The sequence below is a fragment of the Malus domestica genome, chromosome 15 (genome assembly GCF_042453785.1).
Source record: "Malus domestica chromosome 15, GDT2T_hap1".
NCBI classification, from domain to species: domain Eukaryota; kingdom Viridiplantae; phylum Streptophyta; class Magnoliopsida; order Rosales; family Rosaceae; genus Malus; species Malus domestica.
The window spans coordinates 24,487,583-24,505,825 of NC_091675.1; the positions used below are offsets into that span (position 1 = coordinate 24,487,583).

General features: G+C 36.6%; 2 protein-coding genes and 1 long non-coding RNA gene across 3 annotated transcripts; 2 read left to right on the plus strand and 1 right to left on the minus strand.

The window, feature by feature from the left end:
• Positions 1-137: 137 nt before the first annotated feature.
• On the plus strand, positions 138-3,533 carry LOC103401343 (peptidyl-prolyl cis-trans isomerase CYP40). The gene is given in 9 exon segments (XM_070814647.1): positions 138-521; positions 782-1,282; positions 1,383-1,467; positions 1,547-1,599; positions 2,047-2,151; positions 2,241-2,316; positions 2,730-2,767; positions 2,872-2,940; positions 3,358-3,533. Coding segments are annotated over 8 exon segments (1,083 nt in total). The 5' UTR covers positions 138-350; the 3' UTR covers positions 2,926-2,940; positions 3,358-3,533.
• Positions 3,534-12,612: 9,079 nt separating this feature from the next.
• On the plus strand, positions 12,613-13,241 carry LOC103431584 (uncharacterized). Its single transcript, XR_528886.4, has 3 exons — positions 12,613-12,750; positions 12,842-12,938; positions 13,107-13,241. It is a non-coding gene; the product is annotated as an uncharacterized lncRNA (long non-coding RNA).
• A 2,141-nt stretch (positions 13,242-15,382) lies between these two features.
• On the minus strand, positions 15,383-17,456 carry LOC103431585 (patatin-like protein 2). The gene is made up of 6 exons (XM_008369751.4): positions 17,257-17,456; positions 17,002-17,183; positions 16,568-16,760; positions 16,302-16,463; positions 15,871-16,158; positions 15,383-15,737 (listed from the first exon to the last, which is right to left on the minus strand). The coding sequence occupies exons 1-6, from the start codon at positions 17,368-17,370 to the stop codon at positions 15,507-15,509; spliced, it is 1,170 nt and encodes a 389-aa protein (XP_008367973.3). The 5' UTR covers positions 17,371-17,456; the 3' UTR covers positions 15,383-15,506.
• Between the last annotated feature and the right edge of the window lie 787 nt (positions 17,457-18,243).

Sequence of the window (18,243 nt, forward strand, 5' to 3'; positions counted from 1 at the left end):
AGGCTATGCTAAACTATCAATAATATAATTCAAATTTGTTTCAAATGAAAATCAAATATAAAGTGTTTAATTTAAAAAAAAAAAAAATCATTAGATCATAGCGCTAACATTTCCGTTCACATCTAACCCGCCTACACCTCCCCACCAGCCTTTGGTGACTCAACCAGATGGATATTTCATAGGCACAGTCTAGAAGACTGTGAAATGTGAAGGTAACCTGGTCTCACTGAGTCACTGAGTCTCGCGGCGAACTTGAACCAGTTCAAATTTATAAAAACGGGATTAGGGTTTTAAGTTTTCCCCTTTTCCAATTTTTTATTTTAGTTAAGTTTCTTCCGGGTTATTCACAAATGGGGAGGCCAAGGTGCTACTTGGACATAACCATTGGAGGAGAGCTAGAAGGAAGAGTAGTAGTGGAACTCTACAATGACATTGTCCCCAAAACAGCTGAGAATTTCAGAGCTCTCTGCACTGGTGAGAGGGGCATTGGCCCCCACACCAATGCTCCTCTGCATTACAAGGTCCTTCTCTCTTTCTCTCTCATCAAAAGATTCAATTTTTATTTCTAGGTTTGTCTTTTGATTGTTACATTGTTGGGTTTTGGTTTTTGCATTGTAACACTGGTGGGGTCTTGTTTTTCTATTGTTAAATTGGTGGGTTTTTGTTCTTTTGATTTTTACATTGGTAGGTTTTTGTTTAATTTATGTGTGTATGTGCAAGAATTTGTAATTTTGTTAATGGGATGGAGTTGCAATAAGAATTGCATTGCATCTTGTTGCAGGTTGTTTGTTTTCACCACGTTATCAGAGGTTTTATGATACAAGGTGGAGACATTTCGGTAGGAAATGGCAGCGGGGGAGAGTTGATTTATGGGTTGAAGTTTGAAGATGAAAACTTTGACATAAAGCATGAGAGAAAATAGATGCTATCCATGGCTAATAAGGGCCCTGACACCAATGGCTCTCAGTTTTTCATTACCACCACTCGGACTTCCTATCTTGATGGGAAACATGTTGCGTTTGGGAAGGTGATCAAGGGCATGTGCGTGGTTCGTTCGGTTGAACATTTGAACACGAAAGATGGCGACTTGCTCACCGAAGAAGTCGTTATTTCGGATTGTGGGCAGCTTCCTGAGAGAGCAGATGAGGGGGTGTGTAACTTCTTCAAAGATTGTGATGTTTATCCTGATTGGCCTGTTGATCTTGATACAAAACCAGATGACATTTCTTGGTGGGTCACAGATGTGGGTGCTATTAAGGCCATTGGAAACCAACAGTTCAAGGTATTGGGATATTGCATTTAATATCACAACTATGGTAAATTATGTCATACATTTCATTCACGAATACCCAATAGTATGATTTCTGATCTTTATCCAGAAGCAAGACTATAAGATGGCCCTTAGAAAGTATCGCAAGGCTTTGCGCTACGTGGATATATGCTGGGAGCTGGAAGAAATTGATGAAGGTATACCATTTGCTCTGCACTATAGAGTGTCCTTTACTTTGTTTCATCATCTTATGATTTTATCTTTTTTATCGTACAGAAGCGAGCTCCTCTTTGCGGAAGACAAAGTCTCAGATATTTACTAATAGCTCAGTAAGAATTTTCATGTATCAAATTTGAAAGCACTTGATGTTAAATGAATTCTCTAAGAAACCTTTTTGAAATGAAAACAAAATTACATGTATGGATAGGTAAACCAATATCTTCAGCTCAGTAGTGTAAAATGTAAATGACAATTTGCTGAGCTATCTCTATTGCAGAAATTGTACATTTATGAGTGGTAGTGATAGACATCGAAATTGTGTAACAGTAACTTAATCACATTCAAATTAACCTGCTGGACAAAATGAAAAGTACCATCGCTTGTCAGTTTCTGTGATACCTAGAAGATAACTATGAATACTTCTCCAAAGGCTAGCTTGATTATGTTCAGGAGTATTGTATATTCTTTTGTGGTACTTTGATTTCACTGTTATCAACTAAAAAGAACAGCTTTTCCCTTTATTATCTAATTGATTGATATGTGAGTTTTCTGTTCAGGCTTGTAGGTTGAAATTAGGAGACCTAGATGGAGCATTGTTGGACACTGACCTTGCATTGCGTGACTGGGAAGACAATGTGAAGGCTTTGTTTCGCCAAGGCCAGGTAATAATCTTTAATTGGCAAGAAAAGAATTTATAATGCTTTCTGGCTGCTGTTTATGATCTGACTTCTATGCATCTTGCTGCCTGCAGACCTATATGGCACTCAATGACATTGACGCTACAGTTGAAAGCTTCAAGAAGGCACTGGAGTTGGAACCAAATGATGGTCAGTAGTGTTAGATTATTTATCTAACTTCATACCGAAAAGTAGGTTCTTTTATGAACTATCCAACTAGGTTATTCTTTCTTGTAATCGTTAAAGTTTGCCAAGGTTCAGATTCTTGAGATCAGAGAGCTGTTACAGGATTGCTATGCCAATCTTTCAAATGCTTTATATGTTTTATCCTTCCAGAATTTTAGTTACGATAAATTTGCACATTTTTCCCAACGGCAAACCATATTTGTGGGAACCTCAATAGACATTAACTTGACTGTGGTTGTTTTTTCAAATATTTACTGTTATTCGTTATAACTATACAATTAAACCCCTATGCTTTCAGAGTGGATGACCAAGACCAACTATACATTATACTATCAATGATAGATTCTTGACCTTTCATGATGTTTTCTATTTTTTAGGAGGAATTAAGAAAGAGCTTCTGGTTGCTAAGAAGAAGGTTAGTGAACTTTTTTCATTTTTTATTTTCTCGCCAAACAATGGATGCTGCTTTGTTTCCTTTCCTTTCCTATAAGATTTGAAAGCAAAAAAAAATCTCCACAGGTTGCTAATAGGTCTGAGCAAGAAAAAAAAGCATATTCAAGAATGTTTCATTGATTACGCAGTCACATGGTAAGTTTGTTTCTATCGGTATTGCTTTGTTATCAACCAATTTTGGGGCTGAGTTTTTTGTTTATGCTATGCAGAGGCGCTGTACATAGTATGGATAAATTTTGATTCCTTCGGCAATGTCAACTGGTTAAAATATTCTGTTAAAAGTCTTAGTTGGCCCCTAGGATATATCAGGTATCAAACTTTTACCCTTTTGTCATATTGCAAATGGTCAGGCTCTTGTATTCAACCCTTAATGTTTGTGAGATTCCAGATAGGATACCTTTGTCTTCTGCAAGATTATTAACTTCCTTTCTTGATCTTATTGATCTGATCATTTGTTGGTTTTCTTATTGTCGTAGCAGTAAAGATTAAACCCAGTTTTGAAATAGGTTAATATCTTTGCTCAATTTATGATGGAGCTTGCTCGTTTTTCAGGCTTTGTAGGAAAGGCAAGACAACTAGCAGAAGACTTGAGGGAAAATCAGAATATTCTAGCTTAAATCAAATTTTGTTCTAAGTGTTTTCGCCTTCTATTAGACTAGCACATATGACTTTATTGCTGTTCAAAACTTGATTGCTACGTTCTGAATTTGTATGAAATCTTTCGAACAGCCCTTTTATCTTTCTTACAAAATATTGTCTTACTTTTTGCACTACAAATGGTTTTTTCTTTGCAGACAACTTCTTGTTGTTGCTTCTTGATCTTGGGTTTCTCTGATTTGTCTTGGAAATTGCCTTGTTCTGAGCTTGAGGGAGCATATAATCTCTAGTATTTTGGCCTCCTGTCCTGTTTCTTGGATCTCCATTGTGTTCGTCTCCACTTATACTTTCTTCTTGTATTTCCCCTTCTCTTGATATTTTCTCAGAGAGTAATCTGTTCAACTTTTCCAAAGCTTTGTTTCTGCTTGCCTCCGTTGCGAGCTTCTGTTCTGATGCAACCAAAACACGCCAGTCTGAAAGAAAATTTTCATCTTGAGCTCTTTTGGCCAAGGCATGGTACACTTCCTAAGTGAGACGGATGATGGTTTTCTCCATCTGTGAACAGTTTACGTATTTAAGTGCTTTTTCTTCCGATGCAACAAGCACTTCTTTTTCTATTTGTACAGCTTCAAGTCCAAGTTACAGTGTTCACAGAGTCTGTCTCCTCATAAGAAGGCCTTGCTTCAGTCTTGATCTTGCTTGTAATTCTTCATCTGCATCGCACTTAAACCTTTTCATCTCTTGACGCGTTTGATCCAATGCCTGATTTATTCCATTGATCATCATCGTCGCCTTGTGTTGTTCCTCCTTTTTTGGATCTGATGCTCTTGTTTGTCGTCTCAAGCTGTGCTTCAAGGTCTGAGATGATGCTGGGTGTGTCACATCGGTTCTCAGTACATGCAAGGCCATATTTCAGCAGTTCAAGCTCATCAATGAGAGGCCTGAAGTCTATCCACTCCTGAATGGTGCTCTATTTAGCTTTCTTGATCTCTTCGTTGGTCTTTATCAGTTCTGCCATCTTAGACCCCATTTTGTCTTCGCTTTCGTCCCACTCTTTCGATTTGCAGAAGTAGCTTTGCGCTATTCGCTTGTCGTACAGCTCCATACGCTCTTCGCACTTGGGTGTTCGGGAACCTCTGCCTGATCATTTGCCTTCATCGTTTACTTATAGAGCAACCTTTTCCAGGTTTTGTTATTTGTGATTTGTTGCTTCTGCTTTTGTTTTAAGTTGTGAATGTTTTTGTTTGGTGGGAATTCCAATCAAGACATGTTTCAAAATTATAGATAGATTCAAAATTGATGTTCCAAGCTGTACTTTGTTGTCACCGGATCTTTGTTTGAAGAAATGTCCTATATATTATCTTTGTCTAATGTCATCTGTTGGAAGAAAATCTAGTGCACGACCGCCAAACCACGTGTTCATGTGGCCAATAACACAAGTATGATCTTGTTGTTACATGCGGCCAGTTGTATGCAAGAATCTCTTGTTTGGTAGACACCAAAATACACTTTTATAGCTTAGAACTGTTTTACTTTATATCATCCACCAATAGCTAGGTCTTCCTCGACTTCCTTTTTTCTTGAATATTTTGTTTTGTTTTTAGGATATTTAGGAGATTGGTTTGATAGTGTTTTGGAAATATTTTGTGGATGTACTAAATAGAAGATACAAAGCCAAGCAGGAAAAGTAGTACTGGCTTGTAGTTCTGGAGGTTAGCATTTTTTTCCACACCTAATCTTGAGTTTGAATTTATTCCTCACCACTTATCAATTGACAGTACAAATAAGCCAAACTACATGACATAGTGTCACAAATTTTATTGTATCATAATACTTATTATAATTTGAATGAATCCGTTGAATTTCCTGTACGTGTATATGTTGTAATTCTTTATTTTCAACTAAAATTTGAAATTGAATTCATGAACATGAAAGATTAAAAAAAAAAAAAAATTATTATTGCTGTCTCTATTGGGCTTCGAATTGTTTTATCTGAGCTTCCTTCCCTCTGAGAGGGTTTTTAGCAAAATCGACCAGTGCTTCGTGACACTGGCTTCTTCAATAGTGCCTCCCCAATCTCCACAAGCCTCTTTAGATTCTTCTCCGTTGCTATATCGACCGATGCGTCCTCACCACTCAACGAGTCATCCCATAATTTTCACAATAAACACAATTAAAATAATGTTACTCGTACCAAATTTACTGGTCATTTTGATAACCACAGTAAATGTTTTACCTTTGTTAGAGATGTGGTCAGTAAATTAATTAGATTTGTGGTGAATTTGATTGAATGAACCAGGGATTCAATTTGGATTTGTGGTGAATTTGGTTGAATGAATCAGGGATTTGGTTTTGGATTTTGTGTGAATTTGGTTGAGTTGAACTAAGGATTCAATTTAGATTTGATGGTGAATTTGCACGGTTGCATCTGGATTGAATCTCTAGATTGCCTACATCCCCTTGGCATGATCAAACCTGATGTAGTTTAGAATGGATTCGGATTTTTAGCGACTGAATGACCACTAAAAAGGAAAGATGTTGTATTTGGGGCTTTGCGGTTGCATCTGCAATATGAACTAGATTGCCTACGTATTCTTGGTAGAATCAAACTGGCATAGTTTACAAATGATTTTGGGATGGCTATGTCGTGTTTTGGACTTTGAATTGGCTTTGTGCCATTTTGGATTTAGAATAGGCTTTGTACCATTTTGAAATTTGAATGATTTTGTATAATTTTTGAGATTTGGTACGACTTTGTGCCATTTGAATTTTGAAGTGTCTTTGTGCCATTTGAGACTTGACGTGGTATCGTGCCATTTGAGACTTGACGTGGTATCGTGCCATTTGAGACTTGACGCGGCTTCGTGCCATTTAAGACTTGATGTGAATAGGTGCCATTTGAGATTTGACGTGACTTCGTGCCATTTGAGATTTTGACGTGACTTCGTGCCACTTGAGACTTGATGTGGCTTTGTGCCATTTGAAATTTGACATGGCACGAGTCCAAACACTTCTAAACTAGGAAGTCCATTGAACTTTTTGCTTTGAGATGGTTCACGTCCAGGGACGGAGCCACCTTGGGCTCAAAGGGGGTGGATGCGCCCACTCAGTTTTTTTTAGCAAACAAAAAAATGTACATGCTTGTGACATTAGTAAGGTGTATAACTTGTTTACTTGCTTGTGATATTAGCATTGACTCTTTCAGTTGCAATTGCCAAAGTTGAAAGAGCATTTTTTGCCATGAAATTTTTGAAGAATCGATTGAGAAATCAGATAGGATATCAATAGATGGATGATAATATGGTTATTTTATATAAAAGAGATATTTGATGGTATTGGTAATTAAGTTGTCATGCAATGCTTTCAAATCATGAACATACGTCAAGGGGTATTATATTTTGTATGAAAAATCTTATAAATTAATATATAAGTATTTGTTTAGTAAATTCTTTAGTTTTTTATTTTGCGACTTTGTTGCTTAACAATACTCCCATCTATACATATTTCTGGGTTCGTCATGGTTCACGTCCATAGTATTTGAAGTGATTTGCATCCACGAATTATTGTCGTCAACATTGCCTTCACACTTTATTTTAAACCATTTTAAACCGGTGTGCCTCTGTCAGGCCGTTGGATTCCTTGCATTTGTTACTCGCCCTATGTTCTAATTCATGGGGTCCAAATTTACATAGTCCACATGAATTTAGATAAGAACTGTGGCTTCATGTGAGTACTTTTCCCAATTAATTTGGAAAGCTTATCGGTAAACTTTTACTTTCTTCTCTCTGTGAACTTTGAACCTTCCATATATGACTTTACGTGGTGGTGTTAAGAAAGATAACCATCCTTCGCTATCTATTTGAGGGTGCGGGAAAGACACTTTCTGATCATTTCGCATCCTATACCAATTATTGTGATCATTTCGCATCCTATACCAATTAGGTAATAATTGCAAATGGTGGGGACGTTTCTTATCTTCCCTTTCTCTGGAACTTAACACTTCTTTAATTTGGCAAGCCCACAATTTGTAATTTAGGGTTAGTCAAACTCGAATTTGAGAGAATTTCATAAAAAAAAAAATTAAAATCTTAGTGTAGTCAATTAAAAGATTTTAAAGGATTTTTGGAACTTATGCAAATCCTAGTATAGTCAATTGAGATTTTAATAGACATTTTTAGAGTCTATCCAAATTCAGGTGTATTAAAAAATTAAAGATTTTATAGGATTTTATTAAGTTGTAAATTTTGTAGAATTTGAGAGTAATAAGTATGTATAATTAAGACCATGGTCCGAAATGCCAATAATATTGGCGATATATCGCTGATATTATCGGTTTTTAGGGGAACCGATTTTTTTTTCAATATCCAAATGGTTTTCGGGATAATATCGGAACTGGCCTGCTCGGAGAAGAACACCGGAGCTGTAGAAGCTCCGACCGACTGTAAAACAGGACCCTAGACTCCGATCTAGGGGGTCCGAGACTTGTCGGAGGAGGAAGAAGAGGAGGCGGAGCAGTCGACACGGACGACAACGTTTTCGACTTGGGAAACGAGGGAGTGGAAGCGGCGGGAAATGACGCAGCAGCGGCCGAGGGCGGTGGTTGCTGCTGCGGAGGCGGATTTTGATTCCCGGTGGAAGCCATGGGAGGAGGAGCAGCAGATCTATAAATATGTGTGTGGGTTTTGTATGTGAATGAAAAAGATGGGATTTTGATTCCTTGACGGAATGGATTTTAGAGAGAGGCGATCGGGAATTTGGGATTTGCAGAGAGAGTGGGATTTGAAAAGTGACGAGCAGGGAGGAGAGAGAGAGAGAGACAGCGAAAAATAATTAAAAGTTGTGGGAATGAGGAAGGAGGGAGAACGGAGAAGAGAGAAGGGAGAAGGGAAAAGTTGTGTTGCGTCTGTGACTTGGCACCATCTGCAAAGAAGAAGAAAAAGAAGGGCTTTTGGATTGGTGCGTTGTCACCATCTGAAAAGAAGAAGAAAAAGAAGTGGTGCATGGCACCATTTGAAAACAAGAAGAAAAAATGTTTGCCAAAAAAAACAAAAAATGAAGAAGAAGAAATAATAATAAATAAAAAAAGGTTTTGGAATGGTGTGCTACATCATGTGAAAAGTGTAAAATATTCTACTAATTCATTATATATAAATGATTATGATGTGTTTAGACTTCTTTCATTAATTACTACATATTTTCTACACTCAAAATGTTTGTCAGCTCGCTATATAATCAACTTGATAATGTTAAATTCATCATGCAATGCATTTCCTTCCAATTTTTTGTGATAAACTAATAGATAATTGACTAAATAAACATCCTGCAAAGTTTCAATAAAAATTTCCAAGTTTTTCTTACAATTTCCGTGGTTTCCATGTAATTTTTATCGATATCGATATTATCCCGATATTTCCATCGATATTTCCGTGTTTTCAGACTACCGATATTTCCGATATTACCGATATTTAATACCTTGATTAAGACCAAATAGAATCCTACCTTACCCTAGAATTTCACATCCAACGACCTCTGACTCTCTCTTCCTCTCACTGCCTGCCAGCTACTTTGTTTTCTTTATCTTCTTCCTTTCGTGTCTGTATTTTTCCTTCAATTTTCGTTGATGGGTTGCATTATTTCTAAATAAGGATGATGTTGGGTTGCATCATTTCTCATATGTAGTGTTGTTGGGTCCCAATTTTCACATCTCATTTTTTTTCCCGCGCGACGACCAATTCTTGTTCTTTATCATTTTTTCCACTGATTTTTGGGGATTTTTTCTGAGTTTGTTTTCTAATTTCTGGAATGATGGCGTTGATTTCACTGTTTGTAATATTTATTTTGCAATTTTTTTTATCGAAAAGCTGAACAGAGACTTGATGGGTAATGGTGAATTTCCCATGGGTGGCAGTGGCGGTTGGAGTGTAGAAGTGGTGAAGAGCAATGGTTGCTCTCGGCTGTCTGGTGGGTTACCATCCCCACCCATTGTCTTAAAAATCCACCAAAATCATAAACCAAATTAACAGAAATCCTTAAAAATCTATCTAAAAATCCTAAAAAATCCATATGAAATTTGTAAGAGTTTTCAAAAACCATCAAATCTATTACTTTTAAAGTTTTTTAAAATCCTCCTAAATCCTAGGTTACATTTGGTAAAAGGTGCATCAGGTTGGCCAAATGTAGACCCCCCTTTTAACCCTTTTTTTTAGGGTCAGCTATTCAATTGCAATAATTGATTCAAATTGAACGATTAGATTTGAAAACATCCAAAGGTAGTTTAATTAAATTAACCAATAAATTCAAAGTATAAATTTAAAACTAACAAATTATTGAGGGGACTATGTTTAGCCCACTCGGTTGAAGATGGTATATGAGTACGGCTAACATTATTTATTTAAAAATAATTTTTTTGCAGAGCTATAATTTTGGACGGAACTATATTTAGCCATTTCAGTTGGAGATAGTCTTATGGCATGAATGGATTGATGATAATATCAGATGACGTCATTGGGACATGAAAAATTTACTCGAGTTTTTATTTTTTATTTTTTAATTTTTTAATTTTGTTTTGGTAAAACCATTCTGAAGAAAGGAGACAATTTTATTTCAAACACAGAGGCCCACATACAAAATAGTACTAGACACACAACTGGACCTCCCAACTAACCCAACAAAGCTAAAAAAAGAGCCCAGCACTATGGACAAAACAAAAGAAGTTTCTCAGCCCCAGCATCCATTGCCGTAAAATTTTTTCCGATCAACCCAAAACAAATCCTCCAGCCAACGCCAAATCTAATCAAGCAGCTCTGCAGAACCCAGCCACGAAAGCCGTCTTGATCCCCCCGATTGCTCCAATCGCCCCGATCTTAGCCAGAAATCGGAAGAAGTCCGTGGGAATACCCCGAACGACACTACCAACGAACGCAGACAAGGGAGAAGGAGGTGCTGTATTAAACACCCGAGCCCTTATGTCCACCGGAGCTCTACGCACCCTCTCAAATGATCGCAAAAATTTGCGTTGAAATCTGACTAAGGATTAAAGTGAAAGTATTTGGGAAGATAGACGTCGAGGAGAGACAGCTTGGGTGAATCAGGAAGAACTGGGGGGAAAGTTAACCAAAAACTGAGAAACAAAGAGCAAAAAGAAAAGCTTTCCTCCGACCCTCACCAAAGAAGGGCCTTCGGCAACGATTTTATACAGTGGGGAGTTCACTCACACATATGGTAGGAAAGACTCTCAGGAAGAAAGAAGAACTCTCACATTCTAGAAAAACTATTCCTAATGCAGCATTGGCAGGCCGTGTGAATATGTAATCTTCCAAGAAACCACTCTCTCACATAATTGCCTTTTTATAACGGATATGCATTATATATTCTTGAATGGACATTGCAAGTTGATGCCCCTTTCTTAAGTCTTTATTTATTCTTTTCCGTGCAAGCTGGTTCAAGCTACATATGATATGAGGTTTAAGTTTTTTTATCATGACTGCAAAATCTTCTAATATTTATAAATTTATTTCTAAATATATAGTAGAGGGTTTAAATTTAATTTATGTTTTATATTAATACCATTTGTTGAAAGATGTTTTATCTTCGACAATGCATTCCCGATCTCTATAAGTCTCATAAAATTCTTCTCCGTTGTTATATCCATTGATGCTTCATCACCGGTCAACCAGTGATCCTATAATTTTTGCACCACTAGGATATTATTAGCATCATCATGCTTACAACCGTAAAATGAAACATAGTGTGTAAATTTTAAAATATTTTTAACCACGTTCATTGAATTTTAGCAAAATGTTTGTTTATTGACTTTTCTTCTATTTGTATAGCTTTTAAGGGTTTAGTTTCTCGCTCTTTTAATCTAAAAATCGTCAAGCAAAATCAGTGACATTGCCTGAGTAAGCTTGTCATCCATATGTAGACCTAGTTTTTGTGTTTTGAAAAGAGTTTGAAATTGATTTTGGGTTCATAGGTGGTCACTTGCGGTATTTAGTTTTGGGTTTGAATATATTTTTGTTTTATTGGGATATTTTAAATTAGTTTCTGTACATTTGAGTTTGTTTTCCCACAACCCCTTAACTTAGTGTAGCCTTAACCTAATATTGGAACAAAAATCAGTCACATAACTAGGAATTATCTTAGACCATTATGAGGATGGTTAATCACATAGCTAAAACCACCTCGATTAACTATGGCATGCACTAATTGGTCGTGATACGAGTGCGAATTCCATATAGACAAATTAAGAAACTATGCAAAAAGCTTATTAGGAGTCGGACTACTTTCTTATTGATAATTGGCTTAGGTTATATGCTCATTCCAATTTGCATGGTATCATATCAAATCAAATTGAGCCCAACATCTCACATGCGCACGTGATCTCATATCACTTGTATGTAGAAACGTGTTAAAAGTACGAATCAGATAACGCAGAATTAAAGAACCTTACAAAGGCATTGAGCAACTCCCTATATTGCAATCTCTCTACTCTAAATGTGCCAACTGAAGCATCTTCCCCTTGTCCAAAAATAGAAAATAAAAATATACTCTTAAACATCTATCCCTCTCTTTTCGTCCCTCTCTCTCTTTTGTGAAGTTTGTCTTGGTTTTATAATGGCTTTTTACCTAAAATGATCCTAAAGATTTACATAACTCTTTATTTTGATCTATGAGATTTAAAATCAATAAAAGTAATCTAAATTTGTCTAACATCAATTATTTTGCTCCTTTCATAAAAATCCCCATTAAATAAGGTTAAAATAACCAAACTTGAGGGTATTTTTGTCTTTTTGTCATTTTAGTCCTTATTTAATGTAATTTTTGTCATTTTGATCCTTATTTAAATTGGGGTAGTTTTGTCATTTCAAATTTCAATACCAAAGTGATGAATCATGCAAATCTCAGAGACTATTTTAACTAAAAAAAACTTTTTATTATTAAAAAAACTATAAATTGTAAATCTATTCTTGATTTTATCAATCATTTTAATATTTTATTTAATTTTCTACTCTTAAACCGTGCCTTGATCTTGGTTTTGTCATCCCTTTATATTTTTATGTACTTTTCTTTCTTTCTCCATGCCATCTTTTCCTCTCCCCATTAAAACTCCCACGTTAATCACTTTCACTCTCTACCATTTCAACTTCTTTTCTTAGAAAACCATTTCAGATTCAACCACTTTAATCACGCCGCCACCACCACCAACTGCTTAATTTCGTCCCTACATGTCTTCTAGACCCTGAGACGAGGACAGAAAGCGGTTTAGAACTTAACCCGAGGGCGGGGCTCATGACCTCTGTTCGAACTCAGAGGTTTTCCTGCAAAATTCCGCCATACACAGCCAAGGTAAGTCTCGGGATCACCTTGTTTCTCTTCCTTTTGATGTTTTGGTGCAATTCCAGAGTCTGCATGCATGATTGGTAGAGTTTTGGTGCAGATCCAACTCGGCAAGCATTTCCCTAGTTTTTCCGGCGAAACCCGTGACCTTCTAAGCCGTTTCCAGCCAACTCTAGCCACGGTTGGGAACCAAAATGGTATATTTTGAATCCTTGTCTTTCTAGCTTCATTTCGACTACTAGAATGTTGTGTTTGGTTGAGAATTGACCCAAAACATACACAATTAGTCTGGTGCTTTCCTTTGTTTTTTTATATTTTAATTTGTGTAATTTTTTTAACAATGTTTTTTGTATTTGCTCCCTCAGGAAATTTGATGTCTCCTCAGTTAAGAGTTTTTGTTTTTTTGTTTGAAATTCTTTGTATATTTATGCACATAAATTCATAAGTTTGAGCTATACTTTGGGAGTACAAGCTTGATGGAACTCTGCTTGTGGGAATGATGATTTAGTTGTGGAGCAACGAAGATGGGATGAACAAAGCTTTCTGAGGAAGATGCAATTGTGCGGTAATGATTATTTTGGAGTGTTTAAATTTATGGATAAAACATGTAAAATTTTTGTTTCAGTTTGTAGGCTGTTTCGTTTTTTATTTTTATATTTGTTTAATATTCAATCGATTGGGCACAATTACAAAATTTGTGGTAAGATGGATGGGAAAGCCTTCTGACAACCTTGTCAGGATAGAGGCACAAAAAAACCATTGTTAGTGCTCAACTCTTTGAGCACTAAACGTCTTATTGTGCCCTTTGACCAAAGGCCACACTCATAGAGGGCACATATACAATTTTGATTGCTGCATTGTTGCTCTCGTCAAAGAACACATATATTGGTGTCCTTACAGCTACTCTAAAGGAGATGTCAAATTTTAAACATCAAAATGATAGTTGATAGCTTATGTGGTAATTTGACATTTTGTACAATATTTTGCTCCACCCGATATGTTAAATAATGTTATTTAATAAAAAATTTATCTTTTTATGGAGTCCAATGATTAAGGCAACCAATCAAATATTTCAAAAACATAACAACATTTATATATATATATATATATATATTATATTAATCTATTAAAATATCATTTAATAAATTGACATTTGCTGTCAAATTTGACAGCAAAAGGCTTTACCTTCAAATGACTCAGCGCTACCTAAAAAATTGAAGGCTCGGTTGGAGAGAGTTTGCTGCTATTTTTTACTATTGTATGCCTACGTGGCAATTTTGACATTTCCTTTGGAGATGACCTCAATAGGCACATTTAGAGCATCTCTAAAAGGATATGTCAAATTTAAAACATAAAATTTGAATTTGACAGCTTATGTGGCATTTTTACATCTTTCAAATTTTTGCTCACCATCTGGTATGTCAAATTAAACATTATTTTATTACACTATTTTCTTTTCTTTTTATTTTTTTAAACTATTTATTTTGTTAAACTATTATTTTCTGGGTCTCAACCTTTGAAGGCTAATCAGCCACCACTTTGGCTGTAGACGAATGGGACTGTTTTGAACTGCAAAAATTGATGGGTTCTCGTCTTCATACTTCACGGATCGCGGTCTTTTCCTCTTGGGTGCTGCGGATTCAAACCAAGACACTAAATTTTCATCACACTATAAAAACACAAAGAACCCAGCTCTGTTTGCTCACTGAAAAACTAATTCAATCCTTTTTCTCAGTCTCTCAACAACCAAACGAAGCATTTGGGGTACCCAGAAAGAAATGAACAAAACCGAGAGCTCAGTGAGCTTATAGTACCCACCGGCGACGGACATGGAAGTGATAGAGGAGCAAGAATTCCGAGGGAAAGGCGACGTCAGCTGAGGAACCACACAAGGCGAGTTCGAGATCGGCGACGAAACTCTCGATTTGGCATCGCTGGTAAATTTGTTGTTGGTTTCCCTGGATCCGAACTTAATCGAATCGATGGCTGTAATTTCTTGCTTCGTCAGCCCTTGTGGCTGCCTCTTCATCCCGTACAACAACTCCTTGACCCCTATTTCTATTTCGTCCTGATTAGAAGATGCAAATCTGATTAAAAAATTAATAAAAAAATATTTGATGTTGCTGTCAAATTTGACAACAAGGGGGAGAGCTGCCGTTCCATATCATGCCATATCAGATTTGGTTTTTCGGTTGGAAAATATTGCAACTGTCTTTTTTTACTGGTATTACTAATTTGGACATTTTAACATTTCCTCTAGAGATGCTCTTAACTTTTTATGTGGATTGGCCATTTTTCTTGTAGTGCAAGAAGATTTGTTAGCCATTTCATATATAAGAAAATATTCAGAAACGTATTTGTCCACAGCCCATACATGTAGTGCCTGGTTGGCACTATGATGATATATAGGAGAAGGTGAGGTTCTGGTCCTCACCCGGAGTATATTGAATGGGTTGGAAACAACTAGCAAATCATGCTTGCAACCATAAGATTAAAATGTCGCATGGGTTGGATGATTAAAATACTTATAAATTCACCATGGAATTGATAAATATACATGCCCTTTCTATTTTGCATGGGTTGGATGCTCCAAGCAAAGACAAGTTAGACAGATCATCCCATTCATAACCATCAACAGATGTGATCCCAAAACTCTAATCTTATTCAATATTCTTTATTTTTTAATCAAGATTCACAATGGAATTGATTAACGTAATCACATACTAATTAAACAAAAAATTTAATTAAGATTTTCTATTGCACTTTCAGTTAATTGTTTTGTCTACAAGCTTCTTTCCCTCCGAGAGCCTTTTGGCAAAATCAATCAGTGCTTCTTCATAGGTACCTTCTTCCTTGGATACCTCATACTTTCCGGTATCCAAATTCACCCGTGAAACCGGCTTCTTCAACAACGCATTCCCGATCTCAACAAGCCTTTTCAAATTTTTCTCCGTTGCAATGTCCAATGATGCCTCCTCGCCGATCAACGTGTCATCCTATTATTTTTCCACATTAGGAAACAATTAGCATGATCATGCTTGCAACCATAAAATTAAAATGCTGCATTTATACAATATTTACTGACCACATGTACATGTTTGACGAAGGTAGACCACTTATAAAATGTACCTGAATACGGAGGTAGTTGTCCTTGGCGTGGACGGATTGGAAGAGGGTGGAGACATGAAGGTCAACCATATCGGAACTTGCATCGCCGAAAATGTCTACCAAAGGTGTGCTCCCATTGTCAAAGAACCAATTGATCAAACCCCAGTTGGAGGCCGTGGCTGCATTATACTTCTCTTCATGCTTGGCTGCGCCTGTGCCCAATGATAGCACTAGCAACCTTGTCGCATCCATGGGCTCTGAGTTATGCTTCAACATCTCTTTGTTTATGTGGCTTATGGCCGTCATCGTCTGCTCATGATCGTAGATTCAATTAATTTCCTTTGTGCATTAATTAGTTTCTAATTTTTGTTTGAGAGTCTAACATGTTATTTTCCTAACTTATGATTAAAATGCGTGTCTATTGAGAGTATATTGTCAAATTGAGTACTTACAGGATTGTTTGCAGCTACCCCACCATCGACGAGATCAAAAGTTCGGGTTCTTCCCTCGTCATCTTTGACCTCGAAGTAATGAGCGGGGAGATAAGTGGGAGCAGCAGAGGTACTAACGCAGATATCCGAAAGCTTAGCATTTTTCAGTGGAATTTCTTTTGCCTGTGCCATAGATTTAAAACTATATAAGAATACGTACAAAGTAGCTACAACAATCCCAAAAAATTGAGTAAAAATTAGAGCTTGTATATTGTTGTTTGTCTTACATCGATGGTTGAGAAGATCACAGGCTGAAGGTGCTTAATATCAAAAGTTGGAATAAGCACAGTGGTTAGGGTTTGTTTAAGAGTGAGATCGCCAAGCAGCTCGTTCGTCAATGTTCGCAGGTACTTTCCATCATATTTTGGTCCCATGACAGCACCAACCATACTTGTTAGTGATGTCAAGAAGTTATTACGACTGCAAAATTTCAAACAAATTAACATTAGGACTAGTTAACTTATATATATGTCTAGTAGGCTGATTTGAGTGAGCTGATTGATCTGTTCGGATGCGAGGTACCAACTTACAGTACTTAGTGCATTGTGGGTATTTGATCATGTTTTATGACATTACCAAACTTGTACATAGTAATACTGCAAGTTGATATCCTGATACGAAACAACTTTTTCTTAAGTTGTTATAAATGAAAATGACTGACCTATTCTGAGGAAAAATCTTAGGGGTGTGATCCAAATAGAAGTTGTTGATATCCTTTGCTTCGAACATGGGCCTGTTGTCTTTGTTGGGAGCTGCAAGCATGGTGGTGACAAGACCACCGGTGCTTGTTCCGGCAATTATGTCGAAGTAATCTGCGACTCTTGCATCAGGCCCATCCAATTCCTATACCACATGCACAAATTAATTAAGCACGTAATTAAAAACTAAAATTTGAAAACTGAAATGGTTAAAGTACCTGAAGCTTGGATTCAAGAAAGGCGAGGAGGGTGCTGGGAATTATGCCTCTAATGCCACCTCCATCAATGCTTAGTACTGTCACCGTCCTTCTCTTTGTCAAACCAGTCGACATCGTTATAACTCGAATTAAAGAGACCTTGTCGAAATTGAATTTTTTTCGAAAAAAATCAGTAAGTCACTTGATATGAGCCTGTTGTGATTGTGAAGGAAGCTTGCTGTGAAGCATACGGAGATTAAGTATGCTATTTATAGCAAGAACCCACACATTATTCTTAATGGTAGCAGCCATGGCGGCCCATATTACTGACTGTGTCTGTGTAGGTACTCTTAGGCGGCTACACTCACACCTCCAATAGTTGAACGGGTTTGGTCAAAGTGTTCTATTACCGTACTTATAAGTATTCATTAATTTGCATGGGGATTCAGATCTTAATACTTATTTACTTGATGCATTTGTCGTCTACCTCATAAAGTTCCAAGGTCCTGTCTTCATTTGTCATGTTGGAGTTATATCATCATCCAAAACACCACGGTCTCACTGAAATGATAAACGTACACTATTTTTTTATACAATTTTTTTTAAAGGTAAATTACATAGTAGCCCTTTAGGTTTAAGGTTTATTGTAATGTTATACAACTACATAGTAGCTCCTCAGGTTTGAAGTCTATTGCAATCTTATACAACATCTTTAAAACATTTCACTTTCATACCTTAAGTACTATTTTATTTCAATTTCATATAACCGTTACATTTTCCATCCATGGATCTGTTAAATGCTGACGTGGCTGCCACATATATGCCACGTGGCTGCCAAATGTCTGCCACATGGCAAATAAAATAATTTTTTAATTTTTTTTTAAAAAACCTGTTTGCCACTTTTTTTTTTGTTTTCTTTTTCTCTTTCTTCTTTCTCTTCTTCTGGGTTCGGTCCCTTTTTTTTTTTTCTTCTTCTTCTTCCTCCTCCTCCTCCTCCTTCTTCTGGGT